The sequence below is a fragment of the Abramis brama genome, assembly GCF_963993115.1.
Source record: "Abramis brama genome assembly, chromosome: 14".
Taxonomy (NCBI): Eukaryota; Metazoa; Chordata; class Actinopteri; order Cypriniformes; family Leuciscidae; genus Abramis; species Abramis brama.
Window position 1 is genome coordinate 27,535,845 of NC_139976.1, and position 22,409 is coordinate 27,558,253.

General features: G+C 37.6%; 2 protein-coding genes across 3 annotated transcripts in view; both read right to left on the minus strand.

Moving 5' to 3' along the window:
- The window catches only part of kcnh4b (potassium voltage-gated channel, subfamily H (eag-related), member 4b), a 41,489-nt gene extending 30,165 nt beyond the window's left edge, over positions 1–11,324 (minus strand). The window contains exon 1 of the mRNA XM_084135151.1: positions 10,868–11,324. Coding sequence (XP_083991277.1) covers positions 10,868–10,943 — 76 coding nt within the window. The 5' untranslated portion in view covers positions 10,944–11,324. The remainder of the gene's footprint in view (positions 1–10,867) is intronic.
- A 7,314-nt stretch (positions 11,325–18,638) lies between these two features.
- drosha (drosha ribonuclease III) overlaps positions 18,639–22,409 on the minus strand; it is a 38,141-nt gene continuing 34,370 nt past the window's right edge. For both annotated transcript variants that reach the window (XM_084134315.1, XM_084134314.1), the window contains exons 30-31: positions 20,002–20,048; positions 18,639–19,692 (exon numbers count right to left, since the gene is read on the minus strand). In XM_084134315.1, coding sequence (XP_083990441.1) covers positions 19,577–19,692; positions 20,002–20,048 — 163 coding nt within the window. In that variant the 3' untranslated portion in view covers positions 18,639–19,576. The remainder of the gene's footprint in view (positions 19,693–20,001; positions 20,049–22,409) is intronic.

Here is a 22,409-nt window from a genome sequence, read left to right on the forward strand (position 1 = left end):
AAAACAGGTGAGTGTGGATGGTGAGTATATGTCAGGGAGGTAATCAAGTGGTGAGAGATGTGACTGGTTAGAATACGATTGTGAACGGATGGGTGGAGCTGAAGGACCTGGTGCTAAAGGCGTGTTGGTGGAATCTGTGACAGAAACTGCGATGATGAAGGTATCGGGTGGGATAGGGTAGGAGTCAATACCTCCGTGTTGAAGTAAATTAGCCAGTTCTCATTTTCCGCACTCACTACTCCCTCATCTGCTGATGTTGTGGGCTCACACCCCTGGTCAGACTCACGATGGAGCTTCACTTCTGGGGCGAGGGTCAGCTCTGTCCTCTTCTCATCTGGCTCTGGCTGACGTGTTGTGGCAGGTTGTAGCTCTTCGTCTGCAGGGGGCTCACACAAATTCTCTGCGTTCAATGGTAGTGTTTCGGGCTCTGGGTCTGGCTGTGTCCTGGATCGGGGGAAGGACACTCTCCATACACCGGATAATGGCTTCTTTCCAGGTCAGTCCGGTGTTGTCTGGGAAGTCAATGGGATGATGGTAATTTGCCCCAATCCAGAACAGAGACTTCAGGGTCTCGTTGTCATAGTCAAGTCAAGTCACCTTTATTTATATAGCACTTTTTACAATACTTATCGTTTCAAAGCAGCTTCACAGAGATAACAGGAAAATAATGCAACAAAGTTTGTTTCGGCTGTACATGAGATCAATGGTGTCAATGGTGGAAAAAGTATTGTTTACCTAACATAAATCTGTGCTGCGACGGATCACAGGTGTTGAATAGTCGAATAGATGAATAGATGAATTCAGATGATTTGAAGTCAAACTGGAAGCCATGTTAATCTTGGAATAATACGGCCACCGTAGGAGTTAAAACACCCTCGGAATTGAAAGGAACAGAAACTAATATTCACTGGGTAGTCATATACAATTTCATCGCTAGATGGGGGAAAATATCACACAGTGTAGCTTTAAGTTCAGTGATGGTTCATTTTTGTTATAAAAAAAATATTAATTTAGTTCATTTATATATATAGCCACTCTGGAGAAAGAATTGCTGTCATCGTCCAGCTCAGTTCAGTTCTCATGTAATGAGAATAAGGGCTGGTAATGGCAAGACGACAAAAACGTTTGGTAAAACTAAACAAATCGTGGCTCTCCTGAGCCGCAACAGCAAATCGCGCTGCGTAATCCATTTTTAGCCTGGTCATCTGTCATGTGTGGTTGCAGGTAAACAGACGAAGATGAAGAAGGAGGTTCCAACACAATATTAAAGGGGTCATTGGATGCCCATTTTCCACAAGTTGGTATGATTCTTTAGGGTCTTCATGTAAGGTTTGTATCATACTTTGGTTAATATTCCTCAATGGTTGTATAAAACACCCTTTTTACCTCCTCAAAAACAGCTCTGTTCGGTGCATGTCTCTTTAAATGATAACTAGTGCAAAGTGCCCGTGCAAAATCAGTTTTTGTGTGTTTTTAGTAATTGTTGGTTCGGTGTGTTTCATGTGTTTCATGGTAGAAAGCAAATACTGATACTGACATAATGACATACAATAAATATATAAAATTGAACTACATGATTGAGGGAGGAGGCTACACAGTGAACTTGAGCAAACAGTTTGTGAATAGGCTACTACAAATGATGGCAGTGAAAGAGACTGTGAATGCATTGAATAGGATATGTTTAGTTGGTGAATAGCATATTGATCACTATTACACAGTAGCGATAATGTTAAGCGCACCAGAATAAAATATAATATTCAGAAATAAACAGTGTAGCTGACTTACAGATTCAGTTAACATCCACAAATGAATAAGCGTGACGATTCATGGAGCAAGCTACACAGTGAACTTCGAAAAAACGCTACGCTTGAGCAAATGTTTGTGAATAGGCTACTACAAATGATGGCCGTGAATTAAATATAATATTCATAAGTAAACAGTGTAGCTGACTTAATGTTTAAAGGTGGGGTATGTGATTCTCTTTTTTGTCCGTTTTTTCAAAATCACTTGAAATCCTATTCCTAATCCACTTACAGCCACTGAGTTAGAAGCACTGAAATGAAAATTAAGCAATTTAATCATCTGTGGAACGGGCAGGACTCGAAAAACTCCAGCCAATCATTTCCAAGACCACCTAGAATCATTGGACAGTAAGTTCGCCAATCAAACGGTCGTACCCCCTCCCCCCATCCCCCTCCCATCCATTGCGCGTACATGTTCTTCGAATGGGTGGAGTCAGGGCCAGCGTTGGGGGAAAGAAGGTAGGACCATTTGAGTTGTGTATTTTCAAAATCTGCCGGCCGTTTTGCAAATCCCATACTCTACCTTTAACTGACAAAGGTTTTATGTGAGAATGTTTATTTTTAAACACTCTGTCAGCTAAACATTAAGTAAGCTACAACCCTCTAATGTCAGAATGTTTATTTTTAAACCACATCTTTCTAAGTGCTTCTTTTACCGATATATTTACCGATATGTTTTGCATTTCTAATCCAAACAACGTCAAACACTGACTTGTGCCCGTAGCAAGACACTTGTCAAGTTTGAAATCCATCGGACTAACGGTTCAAGAGATATGCGAATAACAGACATACAGACAGACAGACACACACTTTTTCTGACCCCCTGCAGAATGGCGGCCCTGATGCAGCTGACGATCTTGAGGCATCCTAATAACATGCCCAAGCCAGCGTAGTTGGTGTTCAGTGACTGTTGCCTCCATACTCTTGAAGCACTTCAGAATGTGGTACATGGTCATACCATGTGATCCCCAAGATTCGAATCACCCAGAAGGAATATCTTATCATTCCTAGAGATATGCTGAAGGGTGTCATCTAGTAGCTGATAGAATCTATCCTTCACACTGTCGTCTGATGGTAATGAGGGCACGTATGCACTTAGAGTAGCATAGCGTGCTTTTGCTAGGGGGATACGGAGGGTCATCAACCTCTCACTTACTCCGATGGGTGTTTCAGTGAGACTTGGTAGGAGACTGTTCTTCATTACTCTCATATTGATATGACTTTATTCTCAAAATAGCATGATATTTATCTCATAACTCTACAGCTTTAATTTTTAAATGTGTTACTCTTGAGACCATGGGAGTGACATACCAGCTGGCCTACCTTACTGTTTAATAAACAGTTAATGAACTGTCATTACTGTCACTACAATACAACAGTGGTGAAAAATGCAGAACCTTAGCTAATATATTGCCCAGATTAATTATGTAAAGAGGCATTTAGAATTTTGGATGGCGCACACATTTATCACTTTACAGTATTTTATTAAAAGAGTAGGAGAACCCAACCTCAACTTGATGTCTATATATGTATTACATTGAACAGTTAAACAAATTAATTCATCTTTATTAACAATTGAAAATGTGTCCATTTTGCTGCCTGGAAATAGATCTATGACAAAGTCCCAAGAATATGTGGAATCTGATCGAACTGACTCCTCTCCATCATCCCAGGATAAGAAATTCGCTGGAAGCAACAGATTTCTGTGTGTGACAGGTTGAGTGTCTCTAATATTTGTTTTGACTCATTAGATCTCAAATTGGAAGACTGTCGTTAAGCCTCGTCTTGACATTGAGCACACCTGTGCGGCACAATTACTGAGGCGAGTTAGGTTTTAGAGGCTTTATAAAAAGCATGTTTAAGTGTGGTTGTGTCATTCTCCCTCTATGTGTGCTCATGTTATGGGGGCCATAAAGGGCTAACGGGGTTTAGATTTCCTGTTGCTTTTACCTGGTGAATTGCTAGATTTATTGCTTTTTCTCACAGTCGCAGATAACGGTCTAAATGTTTGTCATTAGGGATGTTGTGTGCGTGAAGTGGCGAGCGTAGGTAGCATAAAGCTCACAGTAGTCTAAATTTCACCTACGAGGTAATAAACTTTATTGTGGGTTTTCTCTTATTTTGGGAGGGGTGAAATCATTTGAAATTGATGCACTATTCGTGCTTCTATTGTAGGCTACTTTTATTCCAGGTGCGGCCCAAGAGCGCTAGCTGCTGTTTCGTATACCTGTTTTGTGCTGCTGTTTCGTATACCTGTTTTGTGCTGCTGTTTTATATAGGCCTACCTGTTTGTATTGCTGTTTCACCGTCCTGTTCGTAAGGCTGACTGACACTGCTGTTTTGAACCGCTGAACGACCGAGTGTTTAAAGACGATTCTGCCCTATCGCTCTGTATGATATGTGATGAAGTATTGGACATTTTTGTCTTTTGGGCTATTCAATTAAACTAAAATGCCTGTTGTCTGGTTCCTTAAAACAGCTTGAACGATTTTAAATATAAATTTTGATTTAAATATTGTGTTGTTTGGATTGCTTATGTATTCTTTACCCTTTTTTTTTTTTTTTTGGTATCTTTTGTTGGTCTGACAGGTTTCTTTGCCAGTGTATATCTACATGTGAATGCTTGATGACTGTGATACTGAAGCTTAACAAGGGGAGAGTGTATTTTTTTTTTTTTTTATTTTGGTATTTTTGTTTATCACTTTCTTTAAGAAGCTTTATTCACGGATTTGCTGTGTGGTTTGTCCCTTCTTGTTAAAGTTGGGTTGATTATGGTCTCTTATTAACTGTGGGTAGCCTATTTAATTGGTAAACTGGGCAAGAGATCTATGTTGAGTGCTTTAGAAGGAATTTTTTAAAAATAATTTTTTTAATCATTTTGGAAAGTCACGTATCTGTCTTTAATCCAATCCAAACCAGCAGGGTCCTTCATATTATTGTAACTCCTTTTGGTTTAATTATTTTTGGGGGATTTTTATTTTATTTTCCTCGGTGGAGAAATAGCCTAGGTGGCGTAGTCAGGTTTCTTAAGTACTTTTAGCCAAAGGTTACATGTGCATCACTTTTTCTTAGCCAGTCTGAACATCCTTAATCCTGTACACATTAATCTCTGGTCTCACTGACTGTACCTCATACAGAACAGAGTCCCACTTTCTGCAACTTTCCTCATGCCTTTCTCTCCACAGTTAGCCAGCAAAGCTCTATCTCCCACTGCTAAAGGGTGAGCCTCTGACCTTCCAATTGTAAAGAATGGCATGACGGTTCTGCTCTTTGAGACTGTTTCTGGGCAATTTCTGCAGCTGTGCTCAGGTCTCTTCTCAGTGCAGTAACAAACTCAAGCTGGCTGATCATCTTATCATCAAGAAGGACATGCTGAAACATGTCAATCAGCAGCATAAATGCAGAAGAGGTCATTCCATTCCAAAGGCGATGGGCAACTTGCTTAGCAGACTGGTTGTGATGTGCGAGGGGAAGTCATGTGCCATCTTAGAAAATCTGTCACTACTAGGACATCAACCACCTTCCCTGAAGTCTATTCAGCACTCCAAAAGTCTATGCATATTAGTTCCATAGGTTCAGAGGTGCGAATATGTTCAAGGGGCGCACAAGCATCTGTTTCTGGAGTTTTCCCGACAACACCTCTGGCAGTTCTTCACATAAAGCTTGATGTCCTTACTCATCCCTGGCCAAAAGAATCTTTCAGCTGAGAGGGAGTGAGTTCTTACACTACTCTGATGTCCAGCTGTGTCATGAACACCACAGAGAATGTCATGCTTCAGGGAATCAGGAAAAACATATTGAAAGAGTATCTCATTCATCAGACGATCCTTCTTTACTCTGTACAGCACACGATTACGAATCTTTAGCTTTTTCCAGTGCTTCAAAAGGTTTGTCACAGAGCTGGGTTCCTTTGCTCTCTCACTCTGATGTTTTGTCCATATGTCGTATGTATGTCTCAGAACATTGTTGATGACTCTACCAACTATGTTGTCCTGCTCTTGGAGATGGACAAGTCTGGAAAATGGGATCGCAACAGATAGATCTTCAGCAGGGAGCTGAAGTGTCGTTGGACTGGCCACGGTCAACGGACTAACTCCACCATCGCAGTGAGCACCCAAAACAGGAGAAACTTCAGCAGCATCGAAGGATCCAGGACATGAGCCATTCACGTCATCCTGCAGCTCGTTCTCAGCTTCGTTGACAGTTTTCTGACAGTTTTTAGTGACACGAAAGGCATCATGCACAGTTCCAGTAACAAAACCATTGACCTCATCCAAGAGAGAAACATATGGTTCTTTCAACAGACGATGGCTGACACAAGACTTAACAAATGGCTCTCTGCTCTAGGTATCTGCAACAGTGTTTTTTTCGTGCCTGGCACATACTTCAGATCAAAGTCGTATGCAGCGAGCTTCGCTACCCATCGCTGTTCAGTCGCATCCAATCTGGGTTTGGTTAGAATATGGACAAGGGATTATTATCAGACCATGCAGTGAAATGTCTCCCTTTTAGCCAATGGCTAAAGGCTTTAAATGCAAGAAATTCAATCTATGTGCTGAGTAGTTCATCTGGGACTTGGAGAGTGTTTTGCTTGCAAAAGCAAATGGGCATTCAATGTAGCATCAACAGAGAGAATAAAGGGATGACTGAAATCTGGGTGTTCAAGAATTTAGAGTTTCAAAAGCCATTCGACACTCACTAGTCCAATTCTCTGGTGAAAGCTTCATGACACTGAGTGGCCTCCTCATTCGACCACACTTCCTTTGAGCTATGTTCTGTTACCGATCTGATAGGAGACTGAAAACTGGTTTTGCCTTAGCAGCACAGTCCTTAATGAAATGCTGATAATATAAAATCATATCTAGGAAAGATCTGATCTTCTTTTGAGAAGGGGTTATACCATCCGTATCAAAAATGGACATCCTTATCCTCATAAAGGTTGCTGGACTGTTGGTCAGTCCCTGAGGTAGCCAATTGTACTCATGGAGACCGAAAGAAGAGAAAAAAGTGGTGTACTTCTTATGCTCTTCAAACAAGGGAACATTATAAAACCCAGAAGTCAAGTCCATATAAAACCTTGCCTCCCAGGGCTGCGAGTGCATCCGCTTGGTGTGGGAGTGGGTGGGTTTCCTTCACTGTCTTCACATTCAGCCATCTAAAATCTGTACAAATACGAAGGTCAACATTTGTTTTCCACACTAAAACTAGCGGAGATGCATTGAGACCTTTTATTCAAACAAACAAGAAGGAATTGTTATGTAACTGCTCAGAGTTTTGGGTTGAAGATCAAAATGCTGCTTTATTGTGACAATCCAGAATCGTAATCCATAAAACAGGCAAAATGTCAAACACATGGGCAAACAATCCAGACAAGCAACAGGGCAGAAAACACAGGCAAAATTATTAAAAACCAGAGAATTAAAAACCAAGACACATGAAACCAGGCAGAAATGCAGTGTAACACATACAAGAATATAAAATCATAACTTACTACATCTACACTGGCTATACAGTCAATAAATCTATTTAATCTATCAAAAATGTAGTACTGCTCAAATTGATGTTTGCTGTATATTAAGTCATTTACTTCCATAATTATTTATTTGTGAACTATTTTAACTCATTTAAAAATCCACCTGGACATAAAAAGCAAGCAGAGAATGCCTTTTTTAAGGCATTCCTGTAGCTCAAACAGTAGGGCATGGCATGGCACTATCAACGCCAATGTCATGTATACCAAATGTATACCCTGAATGCAAGGTAAATCACCTTGGATAAATGCATCGGCTAAATATGTAAATGTAAATTCAATCTAATTCAGGCAATAGTCTGGTTTATATTGGGCAGGGCCAGACAAATAAAAGCTGTTCATTAACCAAAACAATCAAAAACAACCCACCACAATTAGCTCTTTGTGATGTTTTATTAACAAAATTCAGAAAGAGCACATTCAGATAATCTACCCAATCAGCACAAGGAGGCCTATATATAAATAGCAGACTCACCTCTGTGTCATGACAGCTTTCGAGCATCCCTCCTCCACCCCAACTCACTCCTCACTCTTATCTGTTCTTATCCCAGCCAGGGGAAAGTACTCTGGGTTGTAAAGTGTGAACTCGTGAACTGGCGGAAGACTTTTGAAACCACCTGACTCTATTTATATACTACCACAATCTATAATAAAATCTCAACTCATACAATATTAAAAAATGAGCACAAACTCACAAATACAGATGGGGACAAACACTATTTGTTGCCCAAACAGTTTGATAGGTTGTATATCTTTAACATTTTTGCTCTTTCATAAATAGATTTTATTTGTTTGTTTGCTTGATAATAATCTACAATTTTGCTGTAAGGCTGTTTACTGTAACTTTTCTATTGTGATAAATTACCCAATATAGTGTGACAACATGCCCCAATAGCAGGGTCAATACGTGTTAAATGGACTGCATGTTTCTTCCAGGTCATTAACGGTGGAAATGTTCAATAGTGTTTTCTGTAGCTACTAGCACGGTATATGCCTATTCAGAAATGGACATTCAAATATGAACTACCCTGAGAAATATTCACTGAAGTAAATTGTGTGACAGCTAGCCCTGATCTACGTGATATATTTTTATGAAATTAAAGGTTATATAAACAATGAAAGTGAAATGATCAACATTTGTTGTTTGTAGAAGCGTCTTCAGTAAGTCATTGGTTAGTACCACAAGCTCAGCTTCACTGCGTCTACTGCACAGGAAAGCTGGTCTCTACGGCAACAAGAGGGCAGCTATTTTGGGCCGTAAGTAAACTGGTGCTCTGTTACCCAGAAACATCCAGCATTGTGAAGAAAGAGCAAAAGAAATGTATCTCAAGAGGAGAAGTTAACATTAACGACACATCTCCTCTATATTCTTCATCTCAAACTGTTGTTAGAAATAAAGACCCATGTGAGAAAACATCCTTATAATGTCAGATGAATCCTCATGTGAAGAACATGACATAAGTAAAGTGAAGAAAAAGGAAATGAATCCACAAGCACATAAAATGCCTTCTTCTTCATGCTGAGTCAATGGCAGCCCACAGAACCATGTGGTAAAAAGTTGAAAAGTGAAATTTGGCACATTGAAAGAGGAGATTCTGACCATTCCTGATGGCCCCTTCTCAAACACTATCTTAAATCTCAAACACTTAAGCATCACCAACAAGTCAAAATTGCATTTTTAACCAGCACTTGGTAACCTTAAAAAATGTTGTGGTGATTATGCTTGTGGTGAGGTTGTGTGAGCATTTAGTGCTAAAAAATATATTTTATAATTATGTCCTTAGGTCAAGTCACATTTATTTATATAGTGCTTTATACAAAACTGATTGTTGCTAAGCAGCTTCATATTAATAATCAGGAAAATAACAAGTGTAAGTGTTGTCAGATTCAGTTGATCAAACACTCATGCAGAGTACAATTATATCTTGCAACATAGCATATTATTAGAATAAGAAGCTGTGAATATGCATGAACATGCAGTTGTGGGTTTGTGTGAGAGAGGTGTTATCTAACAGAAGAGATTAAGTTTGCATGTAAGCTGTGTGAAGGGTTTTCTTCATTACTATGGTAAGAAAGCACAGATGGGAGGATTGTATGCTACTTTTATGTCATCAGATTTGTGTGGTATGGCTGCCCATAATCTTGGTACAAATACTGTTATGGAAGAATATTATCAAATTTCTTCAGATTTGAAAACTTTGTTGAATTGTGATTTTTTTTTGTTTTTTTTTTTGCTTTATGATTATATTTTAGTATTTTGTGTTGTAATGCTAAAAATCGTAGTCATTTGATAGATATTTTGATGCAATAGGGTAAAATTCACATCCTGGTTTTATTATTATGAATGAGAACCTTAACCTGTAATCAGTCTTTTAACTAGTGGCTAAGAAGGTTCAGGATAAAAGGATTACACAAACAGCTATGTCCCTTGACATCCACTTTTCCCATGGCACACATGTATCTCAAAGACAAATGCCATGAGAGAACTCCAGCTACTGCAAAACACGAGATTTATCTCCCATGATAAAACAAGAACAAACACACAAGAGTATGGTACCTGTGTATACAGTATTAACTGCTTACACAGTTATTTTCACTTTAAAGCTTATGATATGCCTTCATTTTGCTGTTAAATTAACAGTAAAATAACAATAAAAAAACAAATAAAAAACACTTCTAAGGATTGATATCCAAGATTGATCCAGCCATCTATAAAATCTATAAAAATGTTGATGGCACTTTATTTTACACTACGCGTACTTACGCAGGTGTACTTACCTAAGAAAATACTGGGTAATATAAGGTACCTACAGGGGTTAAAGTTAGGTTTAAGAGTATAGGTTCGGAGTTAGTACCAAGTTATTACCCAGTTATTGTAATTACTGTAATAAGTTAATTGTATGTGCATGGAAAACTGGACTGTAAAAGGAAGTGCTACCAAATTGATAAGTCATTTGAACAGAAAATGCTACAGTAAAAAAATATTTTTGGTTAACTTTATTTTACTGTATATGGTAAAAAAAATACATACAATTTTAGCCGATCATGCAATCTCTTAGGAACGAACCCATGACCTTGGCGTTGCTATCACCATGAGCTATGCGATTGCAGAGAATTATTTAAAATGGTAAATTATTTATGACTGAATCAACCACACAACATTATTTTTAAGGGTCAGATCAGTTAAGTCACTTTATTTTCAGGCCAGAAACACTTCAAAAGTGCAGCCTCACTGTACATAATTAATGTGTGCTCTTGCGCTACTATGGCAGTATCACAGCTCAGTGCTCAAGGGGGTCATTAAACCAGACGTGTTATAATTCTGGTAGCAGTTATAAACATGTCAATAGTAAATTGCAAGACTCTATGACAGTATAAGTTTGTTCAAGACACATGTTTGAAAAAAGCCATTATTTTTGCACATCCATTTGATGACCCTACAGAAATGAAAAACCTTCACCTATTTTTTCTCAGCTTGAGTGTTCTCTCTCCATGCATATGGGTTTGGTGTATGTGCATTTGTGCCAGTACTTACGAGTGCCATCGAAACGAGTTGCAATGGTATCCAAGAAGGTGTTCTGGGGTGCCAGCAGCCCCTTCATCACTGGCATGATGCCAGGTTTCCAGAGTCAGCAGATGTTTAGGGGAAAAGCCTGTATGAAGCATCAATCTTCTCTACATCCCAAAGAAAGGGTGGCCAGGGCAGATGTGAGGTACAGCAGAGAGAGCGCATCCTAAAAGAGCGAACGTCCCCCCAAATGATGACTCCTCACTGTGTACTTCCTCAGTCCAGTGAATGAATGATCAAGAAACAAACAAATCCCTTTCCTTATTAATGCATACCGTGATGAACACTTCCACTTAGTTCCTTATCCTCTGTCTTCCCTGGTGAGTCTCTCTCAGCTGTGTACACCTGCATGACAGGAGAATTCACAAGCTGTGCATCTCTAAAACGGTCTGGGCTTGTTTTTGTTCTGTAATACACTGTGGCAGAGCTACAGAGACAGTTACATTTGTCTTCACCCCTCCTTCTCTGGCTCTTTCTCTCTTTATCCACACCCACTATTCATTTCCTCCAGTTCTCTTCAGCCACTGAGAGCACACACACACATTCTTGAAAGAAATCTATCCCACATACTCATCTTTACATATCATTCCTGTACAGTCATAATAAAAGTCTTAATAATGGTAATAATAGGTATTTTTTATGTCCTCTGCCTTTTCAAATTATATTACAAAAACATTCATGTAATAATGAGAGAAATAACTTTCATAGGAATATTGTTATTGTTTGCTTATTCTTTAATGCCAATGCTTTTCCTGGATAGCTACAGTCAAAGAAAAAAAAAGGTTCAGTTGAGTTCAGTAGAACCTTAGGTTTCTCAACTCAATTTTAAAGAACACTTTATGCCAAAAAGGTTCTAAATGAGGAATAATGTCTATATGGAGTCCAGTGTCTATATGATTCCATTAATGTATTTATAAAGATGCAGCCAGCATTGCTAAAATGTTATTATAGTTACAATGACTTTTTAGTAATTCAGATTTATTTTTGTCAAATAAGTGAAAACATTGTTATTAATATCCGTGTTGTGTTCTTGTAAATACATATTGTGAGTGATAATACAGTTACTAACCTCTATAAATTCATCACTGATGGCTTTAAGTAAAGTGAAAACATAAGATGCAATTTTCATAAAGCAAATGTTAAGAAATCATGAAGATTTGCTCATTATACATTTTAAGTTGTTTACTTGTAAATGTAACTAATGAACAATAATTCCTTTAATAAAATAATGGGGGGAAAAATATTAATATGAATCATTAATTATTAATACAAACAGATGAAAAAAGTAAAAATTCCAAACTGCTATAAGCAATACTATGCATATGGCTGAGGAGATACTGATTTTTTAACAAATCAAAATGACCATTCATGACCTCTAATGCAAACATTAGCCATTAAATACATAATTGATAACTAATTGGTATACATCAAACAAGTGTCTCTGGATCTATTTTATATTTGATAATTTATAAATCAGTGTATAATGGATTATGACTATGCACATTGAAAAAGCAAATGCATGACAAGTAATTATAAACATAATATAAATGTAACTTTAACTGTTCTTATAATGAGTCTTTATCAATATATTTATAGAATAGTAATACTTCCTTATAAATAAGTATAAATGGGGCTATAATTCATTATAAGCATGGTCTTCATAGAAAATGTTGCCAAAACAAAACTTCCATCTGTTCATATGAACCAAAGATTTTAATTTCTTGGAAATCCCTGGAATGACTTTGCACAGTATCCATTGACAGATGCACGCTTGTAAATCCTCTCTGGGTCACCAAAGGATACCCACACTATGTGCTCAGGACATTCAACCCTGCCTCATTTATACAGCAAATTGATCTTATGCAGAATGAGAAATTTCATTATGAATAAAAGCACTTAGTTAATGGTAGGTCCAATGTCGATGTCAAATTTATTAATATAACACTATTAAAAACAGCATGAGTTTACTTGAGTCAATGCACTTTACAACAATAAATCAAGAGCCTTAAAATAATAATTAGTGAGATCTTTGGACAAAGGTGAAGCTGGCCAATTAGGAAACTGAGACTGAGCCAGAGGGATTGAGGACCAATGCAGAGCCAGAGGGATGGCTCGAGGACTGGAGACCCAAGGCGAAGCCAGAAGAATGGAGGTCCGAGGTGGAGCCAGGGGATCACAGGCCAAAGTGGAGGATGGGGAATGAGGGACCCCAGTAGAGACACCAGGATGGAGGACCACAGTGAAGCTGAGGGACTGAAGAGCCAAGGTGGAGCTGAAGGATTAAAGGGCCAATGTGGAGACAAGATATCTGAGATCACAGAAGTTTTGGCGGGGCAGGAAACCATGATAGAGTGGGTGAAGCTGGAAGTCCTTGGTCCCCTGAGTGTTCATCACCCCTGGAGGGATGGAGCCCATAATTGGATGGCACCAGAGAAGGAGGAGGGGCTGGGTCTTGGCAGGACTAGGGAGTATATCATGCTGGACAGAACCAGTGGAGGAGGAAGGGTAAGAGTTAATTAAGCCAGACTGAACCATCAGACAATGAGGAAAAACTGCTTTTATGGCCGGGATAATGAGAATTGTATCTACCTCAAGCAGGATTATAGGGGTGGGCATAACAGGGCTCCAGACTAACATTTGAGAGCAGTGTCATTGGTGTCACCAAGTTTTAAAGATGATGCCTACAACACCTGGTTTGGTAGCACTGGAGGGGGGAGGCATGATATTAATCATAAAATTGTTGTATGTAAGGGTCTATGGCAGGCTCAGGGTCTGTTGTAGACATTTGCACAGGCTTAGGGTTCATGGTAGGCATGTGTGCTACTGTAGCTCGAGGCCCATAACTGTGTGTGCTGGCTCGAGGTCTGTAGTGAAGAAGATTGAAAGCTCCAGGGCAGGAGTGGCTCAGGGATGAGCTCTGGGGAGCAGTGAATTGGAGGTCATCCTCCACCATCCCATCATTTGAAGAGCCAATTGACAAAAAAATAAAAAAAATGTACAAAACACCATTGGCAAAAACCATCTGCATGTACTTATTACATCAGAGGGTGCTTTAAACCTTTAAATCAAATTAGAAGGATAAGCTGGACAACCACTTGATACATTTGTCTGTCTAATCAGTTATAGTCACAAGAGGATAATCCTAGTATGTGCAAACATACCATCTTAACAAAAGCATGTTAAGGCAAGATTAGACACTAAATTGAGGAAACAAAGGGATTTATATTTATATTTTATATTTATACAGTGAGCTCAACTAGAAACAAGTGATGAATAATGAAATATTTTTGTAGGCCAACCCTGAGTTTCACTCTGCAAAAATAATTTTCCGGATTTTTCCATTGACTTTTGGATAATTACAGAAAATAAGCTCTGTGACTAACAAAAGTGTTTGATTGTTTCACATTTTGTTCACATTATAATCTTCACAATCAAACATTTTTAGTTGTACATTGCACCACGGCATCATCCGATGTCTAGAGCCCTAAGACACCTGCTTGGATTAGATATAAGCAATACAAATAAAAGTTCCCACTCCCAGCACTGTGCTCCTGCTACTTGAAGGATTTTCTGCTTATATCTCACAAACGCTGCAGCCAAGAACCCCGAAACATGGGTCGATCGGAGGTCCCTTTGGCCCCATCCGCAAACCGTTCATCGCAAGCTTGTCTCTCAAACTTGTGGTCGATTCTCACCAAATTTGGTACATAGCCATGTTTTTATATTATGTAGGAACTTTTCAATTTTTGTAATGGTAAGCCATTTAAAATTGATGCAATTAACAGTGATTGGCCTCTGGCAGCCATGCTAACATTTTTGCATTCGGCAAATAAGACTATTAGTCAAAATTAGGCAACACCCCAATTATTCACTGGCTCTTTGCAATGCTTAGATGCATCTAAAATATGTTGATAACTTTTTGTCATGACGGTCTCAAGACGATGTGAGTCAAATTGCAAATCAGATCAATGGCCTAAGAGGAGTTTAAAAAAGTATATTTTTCAGTAAATGGACAAAAAGTTTTATTGACGAATTAAAATGATGAGATCTATGCTTTGTAGGGCTTGAATGAAGGATTCAAAGGAAACATTTGGCGTTATTTAATTAATAAAAATTGTCCTATTTGTAAGTGCTAAACTGACTGATGAATATCTGTTTCAATGTTAATTGCACATAATTTGGTTCTATTAGATGCATGGTTTGTTATTTAACCATAATCATGATAGCATTGTAACTGTCACATTTCACACACTTTATATCCGCAAACAACTGCATACAAACCACACATGGGACTAATAAAACTCAATGAAAATGCTGGAGTCTTAACTCATTCTCATTGTCTTTCATGTAGCGAAACTTCTTGCAGTACTGGTGTGATGCACAATAACTGGTGTGTAAATTCCCCTTCAAACTAAACATGTACACTTCATTCGGATTGGAATTTCATATTAATGTTGGAATACAATGTGAAGTCCACTTCACAGGGCACTTACAATCGAATGAAACAAACCTAAACACAATAGGTAGCAGCACCTATAATACCAAGGCCCAAACAGCTGAAAGGCATTCAGAATCAACTAGAAAGATTTATTATAAATCTTTATTATATAATTTAACATAATAATCAGAAATAGTGCAAATATGTGAAAATGATTATAACATGCTATCGCTGTCAAACTGAAAAATAAAACATTTAAGATCATTTCAGACATTTCAGTCTGCAACCCAATGTCAAGATTCTAATATACAGTACTCCATCCACTGGTAAAAGAGAAGTTCTCGCTGTTTCTTGTGGTGGTAATTTTAGCCAGGGTCATTTTTTATCAGGGTTTCGTCTAATCACAGAAAACCACTAGAATAAAGCAACCATCAGAAATAGGGCACTGCTAAAAATATTAACCTACATACAGTGAAGAACAGAGGACCTCAGCCAGCAGAAGAACAAGGGCATAAACCTACAGCACACTCCTCAAGGGGTCTGTGCAGCACAAGCCTCTTTGTGTCTAATAGTGCTTTTCACACCACCAGTACAGATTTTCAAGAAACTAGAGAAAAAAAAGTGCTCTGTGAAATTCAAAGGTATACACTATCCTGGAGGGCCACTGTCCTGCAAAGTTTAGTTCCAACCCTAATCAAACACACCTGAATCAGCTCATCAAGCTCTTCAGAATCGCTTGAATATTCAAAGGCAGGTGTGCTGAAGCAGGTTGGAACTAAACTCTGCAGGACAGTGGCCCTCCAGGAGCAGGATTGAAGACCTCTGCACTATGGTAACTGCAGGTTACTTGCAGATAAGATATATTTTAATAATAACGTGAGTTTGGGCTTTGGCTCAGCTTTTCAGTGTGGATAAATATGAAGGTATGCAGTACCATGTACCCATGGCTATAGATTTTTTTTTTTTTATTAGAGCAAATGTCATTAATGACGTCAAAACTCGCACCTTCCAAAGATGAAAAAAGAGAATTATGGTTTATGATGGGGATTATGATTTTGTGACTGGTAACGCTTTACAACAATATTATATACTACATTACCATTTACATACAACATGTATTTTCCTACATTCTAGACTATGCATTTAATGAATATCTGTTTTTATATATTCGTTCATCTTGGTTAATGTTATTTTAATAAAATACAATTTGTTCATTGTTAAATTATGTTATTTCTTAATGATGCTATACATCACTTTAATATAATATGAATTAGTACTCCATAAAGTGTTGAGACATTGGAGAGAGAGAAAAAAAGAATATTTATTTGTTTGTTTTTAATGAGAATTTATCACTGTTCTATCATCACTGTTGTTACAACACTTCATTCTTCAGATATAAAACAAAATAAAAGAACAAAAGTCAATTAATCCAACATGTTTCCAATATGGTTGAACTTGCATTTTTCCAACGTGTTAAACTATGGGGTATCAGACAGGGATTGGAAGCACGAGCATTGCCAACATTAGACCAACATGAATTTTGTTTCCATGAGTCATGGTCAAATTTCTGCATACAGTGTAGGAACAGTATATTCGATTTATGTCCATTTTGTCAAGGCAGTGAAGGCACATTTATGTGGTCAAGTGTAATTTGAATGTACATAGACAATCAGACATCTTTTTGGTCCATAAAAATGGACATGAAGTGACCAAAAGTAAATACCAGAAGAAAAAAATTCAACAGGATTCTAGCAAAATGAACAAAGAGAAAATCTGGAATGGTTTTCCTCCCCTTTATTCACCGGTCTCCATGTTGGCATGTAACAGCCACTTTTCACAATCAAAACAAATTCTGTTCTATATTATGATCACCGTTTCATGTTGATCCACAAAAGATTGTTTGACCAAATGATGCACTCTGGTAGTCCAGTCAATCTTCACCTTTGATTCATGATTAACCCTTATCCTCTCCTCCTGTACCTGAAACAAATCCTTCCCTCGCAGAATGACCCCAAAGCCATAAAATTATACTACTTTTTTTTTTTTTTTCATAAAGCTTATATAATTTGTATAATTTATTTTAACATTTTTGAAATAAAACAATCACAAATAATACAAATACAGACTTTTTTTGGCGAGGTTTTATTTACCTCTAAATTGCTAGATTTTATCAATAATTCAGAATACTTCATATTATTTCACTTAAACACAAAATAACAGCTCTAGGTGTCTCTGCCAACCTCTTGTATATAAAAAAAAATATATATAACACATTTCATGGCTCTTGTCTTTAGATGGCCTTATAGCTCTATATGGAGCAAATGAACTGTTCCCCTGGGTCCTAAAGTCAGTTTTTCAGTTGTTTCTCTCTCCCTTCAATATGCATCCATTTAAACATTATAAAATAATTTTTTGGTAAAGTTTTAGCATTTTTAGTTTTAGGTTTGTATTTATACTGAAGTGTCGGAATTTGTAATAATTGAAGCTAGTAAGGTGGGCAGCAGAAAAAATAAAAGTTGTGCACTGTGTTCAAATCTAACCACTTCATAATGTGTGCAGTCTGCATTGTGACTGAGTTTAAATAGGAATTCCTTGGTGTGTGTATGCATGCGAGTGTGTTCTGCATCGGGGATGTTCCATAGTCTCATGGCCTCATTTGTATGTGTGTGTGTTTGTTTGTCCTGGATTGAGCCAGATTTTTTTTTTTTTTTTTTGACAAAAAAAAAAAATAAAATAAAAATGTTCCCCCCAATTCCTATGGGGGTCAAATTGACCTGCAAGGGAAGGATTTGTTACTATTTTTATTACAATCACAAACTCCTTTAAACCAGTAAAAAAAATTAAAGGTCCCATATTATGCCCCTTTTCACAAGATGTAAAATAAGTCTCTGATGTCCCCAGAGTGTGTAGAAGTTTTAGCTCAAAATACCCAACAGATCATTTTTTACAACATGTTTAAATAGTCATTTTTTGGGGCTCAGAAAAACGCGCTGTTTTAGTGTGTGCCCTTTAAATGCAAATAAGCTGCTGCTGCACGGCCCAGGGGGCGGAGCTTCATGAGCTCGCGCTCAGTCTCTCAGGACAATTTCATCTCAGGAATGATGATAATATCAGAAACTCTCAGTAACGGTGTTCATTTCGAGTCGGACAATAATGCTGTATAGAGATGGAACAGGTATAGTTTAGTAGTTTAATTACGGTTATAACGTATTTGTCATCTGCTTGTATGTATCCATTATTAATAGCCTACAACTTCTGCTGTTTCGGATCAGGTCCGAATGATGATCAAACATATACTGATGAGTTTAATAAAGTTTATTGTACATCACACAAAAGATGAAGCGTCAGTTTTACTTCAGAAAATCACCGTAAGAGCTGAGTAAACACAGTAAGTTATAAGAAGTGCGCAAGTAACGTTACATAAACGAATTTCGGTAGAGTTGAGGGAGCATTTTCTTTAAAAACAAAATAATTCCACCTCGTGTTCAGTGGCTGCCTCAGATTTCGGGAGTAAATAGAGAGAGCTATGTGGATTAATACATCCAGCCACACAACACCTACAACGCTTGGGAGACATTCTCATCTATGGCTGTGAACTCGATCAGGGCGGGTCTATGTTGAAACGGCAGTGTCTGTCAACACTCGTGGGAGGGGCCTGTGCTTAGTGACGTCACTAAAACAGCATTCTGAAAACAGGTCGTTGGGAGACACTGCTGATGATTTATGGGGATTAATAAAAAAGGAGTGGATTTTTATCACTATTGGCTGGTTGTGTACACACACTGCCAACACACATTTATGTCCAAACAGCATGCAAAAGTGAATTTTGCATAATAGGGAACCTTTAAAAGTATTTTAATATAGTGTATCTAAAATTGTGTATTCCAAGCTCAAGTGCAACAATTCTCCCAAGGTGTTGGACCACTCCGATGAACACTCAATGTTTAAAACTGAAAGGAAATGAATTTCGGGTCAAAATGACCCAAGGAGAGGATGAGGTTTGACCTGGCAAGAATAACAATTCTAGGCTTCAGTATGCACACAATCAAACATATTAATGGTTTGGTTTATTTGACAATTTTTTTCTCTTTTTAAAAAATATCAACAGTGTGAATTAGATTAACAAACAAATCAGATTTATACACAAAACAACAACCAAGAAAGATAATTAAGCCTTCATTAAGGGATGCAACTCCCTTCCTATAAGATCCTACTTTTTTCTTTCACTTTCTGCTGCCCTACCCTTCATCACTATCTCTCTCCTGACGCTCTCGCTCTCGTCTCATCTCCTTCAGTTCTTGCCGGTACTTCCTTTCGATGAAGCGCTTCTGATGAGCCATCTGAGGAAAGTTATCTGCAGAAGACAAGAATAGAATATGTAAATTAGAAAATCTGCACTGTAACATTATTTCCATTACATGTTTGCTACAGTGCACTTAAACCTAAAGTGTCATTTCTGCACCACTAGCAGCACCAAGTTAAATTGCAAAAGTAACGTCCATTGCTCCCGTCCCATCAAACAGGTGTCATTTGGCACAAGACACTGGTATTTTTCACAAAACTGTAAATGGTTTTAAAAGAAACATTCTTATGTGGGAATGATTAATAGCTGATTATTGATAGAGAATGACAATGTTAAGAAGCTTTTCACAAAATCACCCACATTTCTCCAGGGCATCCATGGCTGCACCCATCTCGGCTTGTTGAATACTGTTGGGATAAAATGGAAAGTTATAAATGTTTAGTAGCTCAAACAATGGATCATTATCATTCTACTGAAAGGATTACATCCAGCATGGATTTAATGACCCAAAGAATCTACGGTAGGGATCTTTATCCACTTTTTCTTGACAGCCAGATATTATAAATTAAAATTCAAGGGAGGCCAAACATTTTAATGCATCTAAGCACCGAATTCTTGGTTATAGAGCCTTCAAACATGGCAAACAGATGACATGGTTTGCAATTAGAATGTTTTGTAAAGTTTAAAGTTTTGGGCATTTGCCAATGAGCTCACAAGATACAGGTAACGCCTGTCGCAGAAGCTGTGTGTATGCAGAGCGGGAGCAGCATACACACATTGTGCTTTCACACGGGCAGTGTTTGTCACACACAGGACTATGGCTTTTGTACTTGCAAATGTGACCCTGGATCACAAAACCAGTCACAAGTCGCACGGGTATATTTGTGGCAATAGCCAACAATACATTGTATGGGTCAAAATTATCGATTTTTCTTTTATGCCAAAAATCATAAGGATATTAAGTAAAGATCATGTTCCATGAAGACATTTAGTAAATTTCCTACCGTAAATATATAAAACATTTATTTGTGTGAGTGAATGCAGCACAATCGTAAACATAAATGGACAACTTTAAAGGCGATTTTCTCAATGTTTCGATTTTTTTGCACCCTCAGATTCCAGATTTTCCAATAGTTGTATCTCGGCCAAATATTATATCCTAACAAACCATACATCAATGGAAAGCTTGTTTATTCAGCTTTCAGATGATGCATACATCTCAATTTTAAAAAAATGTACCCATGTGACTGGTTTTGTGGTCCATGGTCACAAATACAGATGAGTATTGTCCGTTCTGTCACATTTTTCAGGTGTTCTATGACGACGAATATATATATATATATTTTTTTATCATGATAAAAGTAATCTTCAAGTTAAGATATACCTCTAGTTTTATTCATTTAAACAGACTTTTGAAGTATGGGCAAAAACTCCTGGCAATGATGTTTTCTAGTTTTTTTCTTTTCTTCTTTCACAGAGCTGTATGTATATATGATATGATTTCATGGTGAAATTTGTTATTTGTCATGTTAACTCTCTAAGCACTCTGGCTTTAATTCAGATTGATCGGTGCAGCAAAAATATACTCTCCCCCGAAACGATCGTGGCACAGCTGCTTCTGCTCTGCTATGCACTGCTGTTTCACCTCGGCGTCAGTGTGAATGCTCTAATATGTTAATATGCGTAGTGAAAATATGCTCTGTTTAGGTGTCCAGTGTGAAAATCTAATCTGTGAGTTAATGGATTGTCCATAGTATGTGTGTGATGAGAGTTTTTTTTTTTTTTGTGTGTGTTGAAGTTAGGGTTTCAATTATGCCATCTTCAGGTGTGAAAGCCAAAAACCAAACACTGCACTTCAAAAGAACCACCTCAGTCACACAAAATGGTAGTTTGATAGTCTGGGGATATTTGCACAGTATTTGCAGTTCTGCTTCAAATTCTGACTTAAATAGAAACAGAAAAAAGTTTCGTTGAAGCTGACGAGACTCCGAAGTAGAGAGTTAGAATAAAGTATAGAATCAAGATTGTATGACCTCCTAAGGATATTGAAAACTGAAGTCTGATTGTGTCAACACAAAAAAAAACTGAAAACCATATAATATCTTGGAATAAATGAGGTAGATGGGAAAATGTATTCATCAGTGGTTTGTGTGAGGGAATTGAAGGTGATAGTGAAGGTTTTCAGATCTTCTGAAAGAAGAAAGGATGGAAATAATGAGAGTTATAAACTCAGTATCTGTAGTCAAAGAAGCAGAAAAGGGCTGAAGCCAGAAGACAAAGACACAAAATTAGTATAAACATTGGTATGGTGTGGAAAGATTAGATGACAAAGAAAAAGTTGCTTCTTTTTTGTAGGACAAATAAGGGAATTAATAGTTTAGACCACTATTAAAATGCACCAGTATCAGTGTAATTTACATAAAACTCATAAAAGTTTCCTTTGATACGATCATGCAGATCCATGTCGATAAACGGCATTGTGGCAGAGGTAGAAAGAGTACTGAAAAAATATACTCAAGTAAAAGTACAATTACTTTACAAAAAATGTAGTATGAGTAGAGTAAACTTACTTTTCCAAAAACCCAACAACCATCTCGAGTCAGAGTAAAAGAGTAGCTTATTTAAAAGTGCTTGAGTAGTGAGTACTGAGCTGCGTATTATACCCCCTTATAATTTAGATTTAAGATTTAGTCATTTAGCAGACGCTTTTATCCAAAGCGTCTATAAACACTGTACCAATAATAAACACTGTACACTGCAATTTAAAA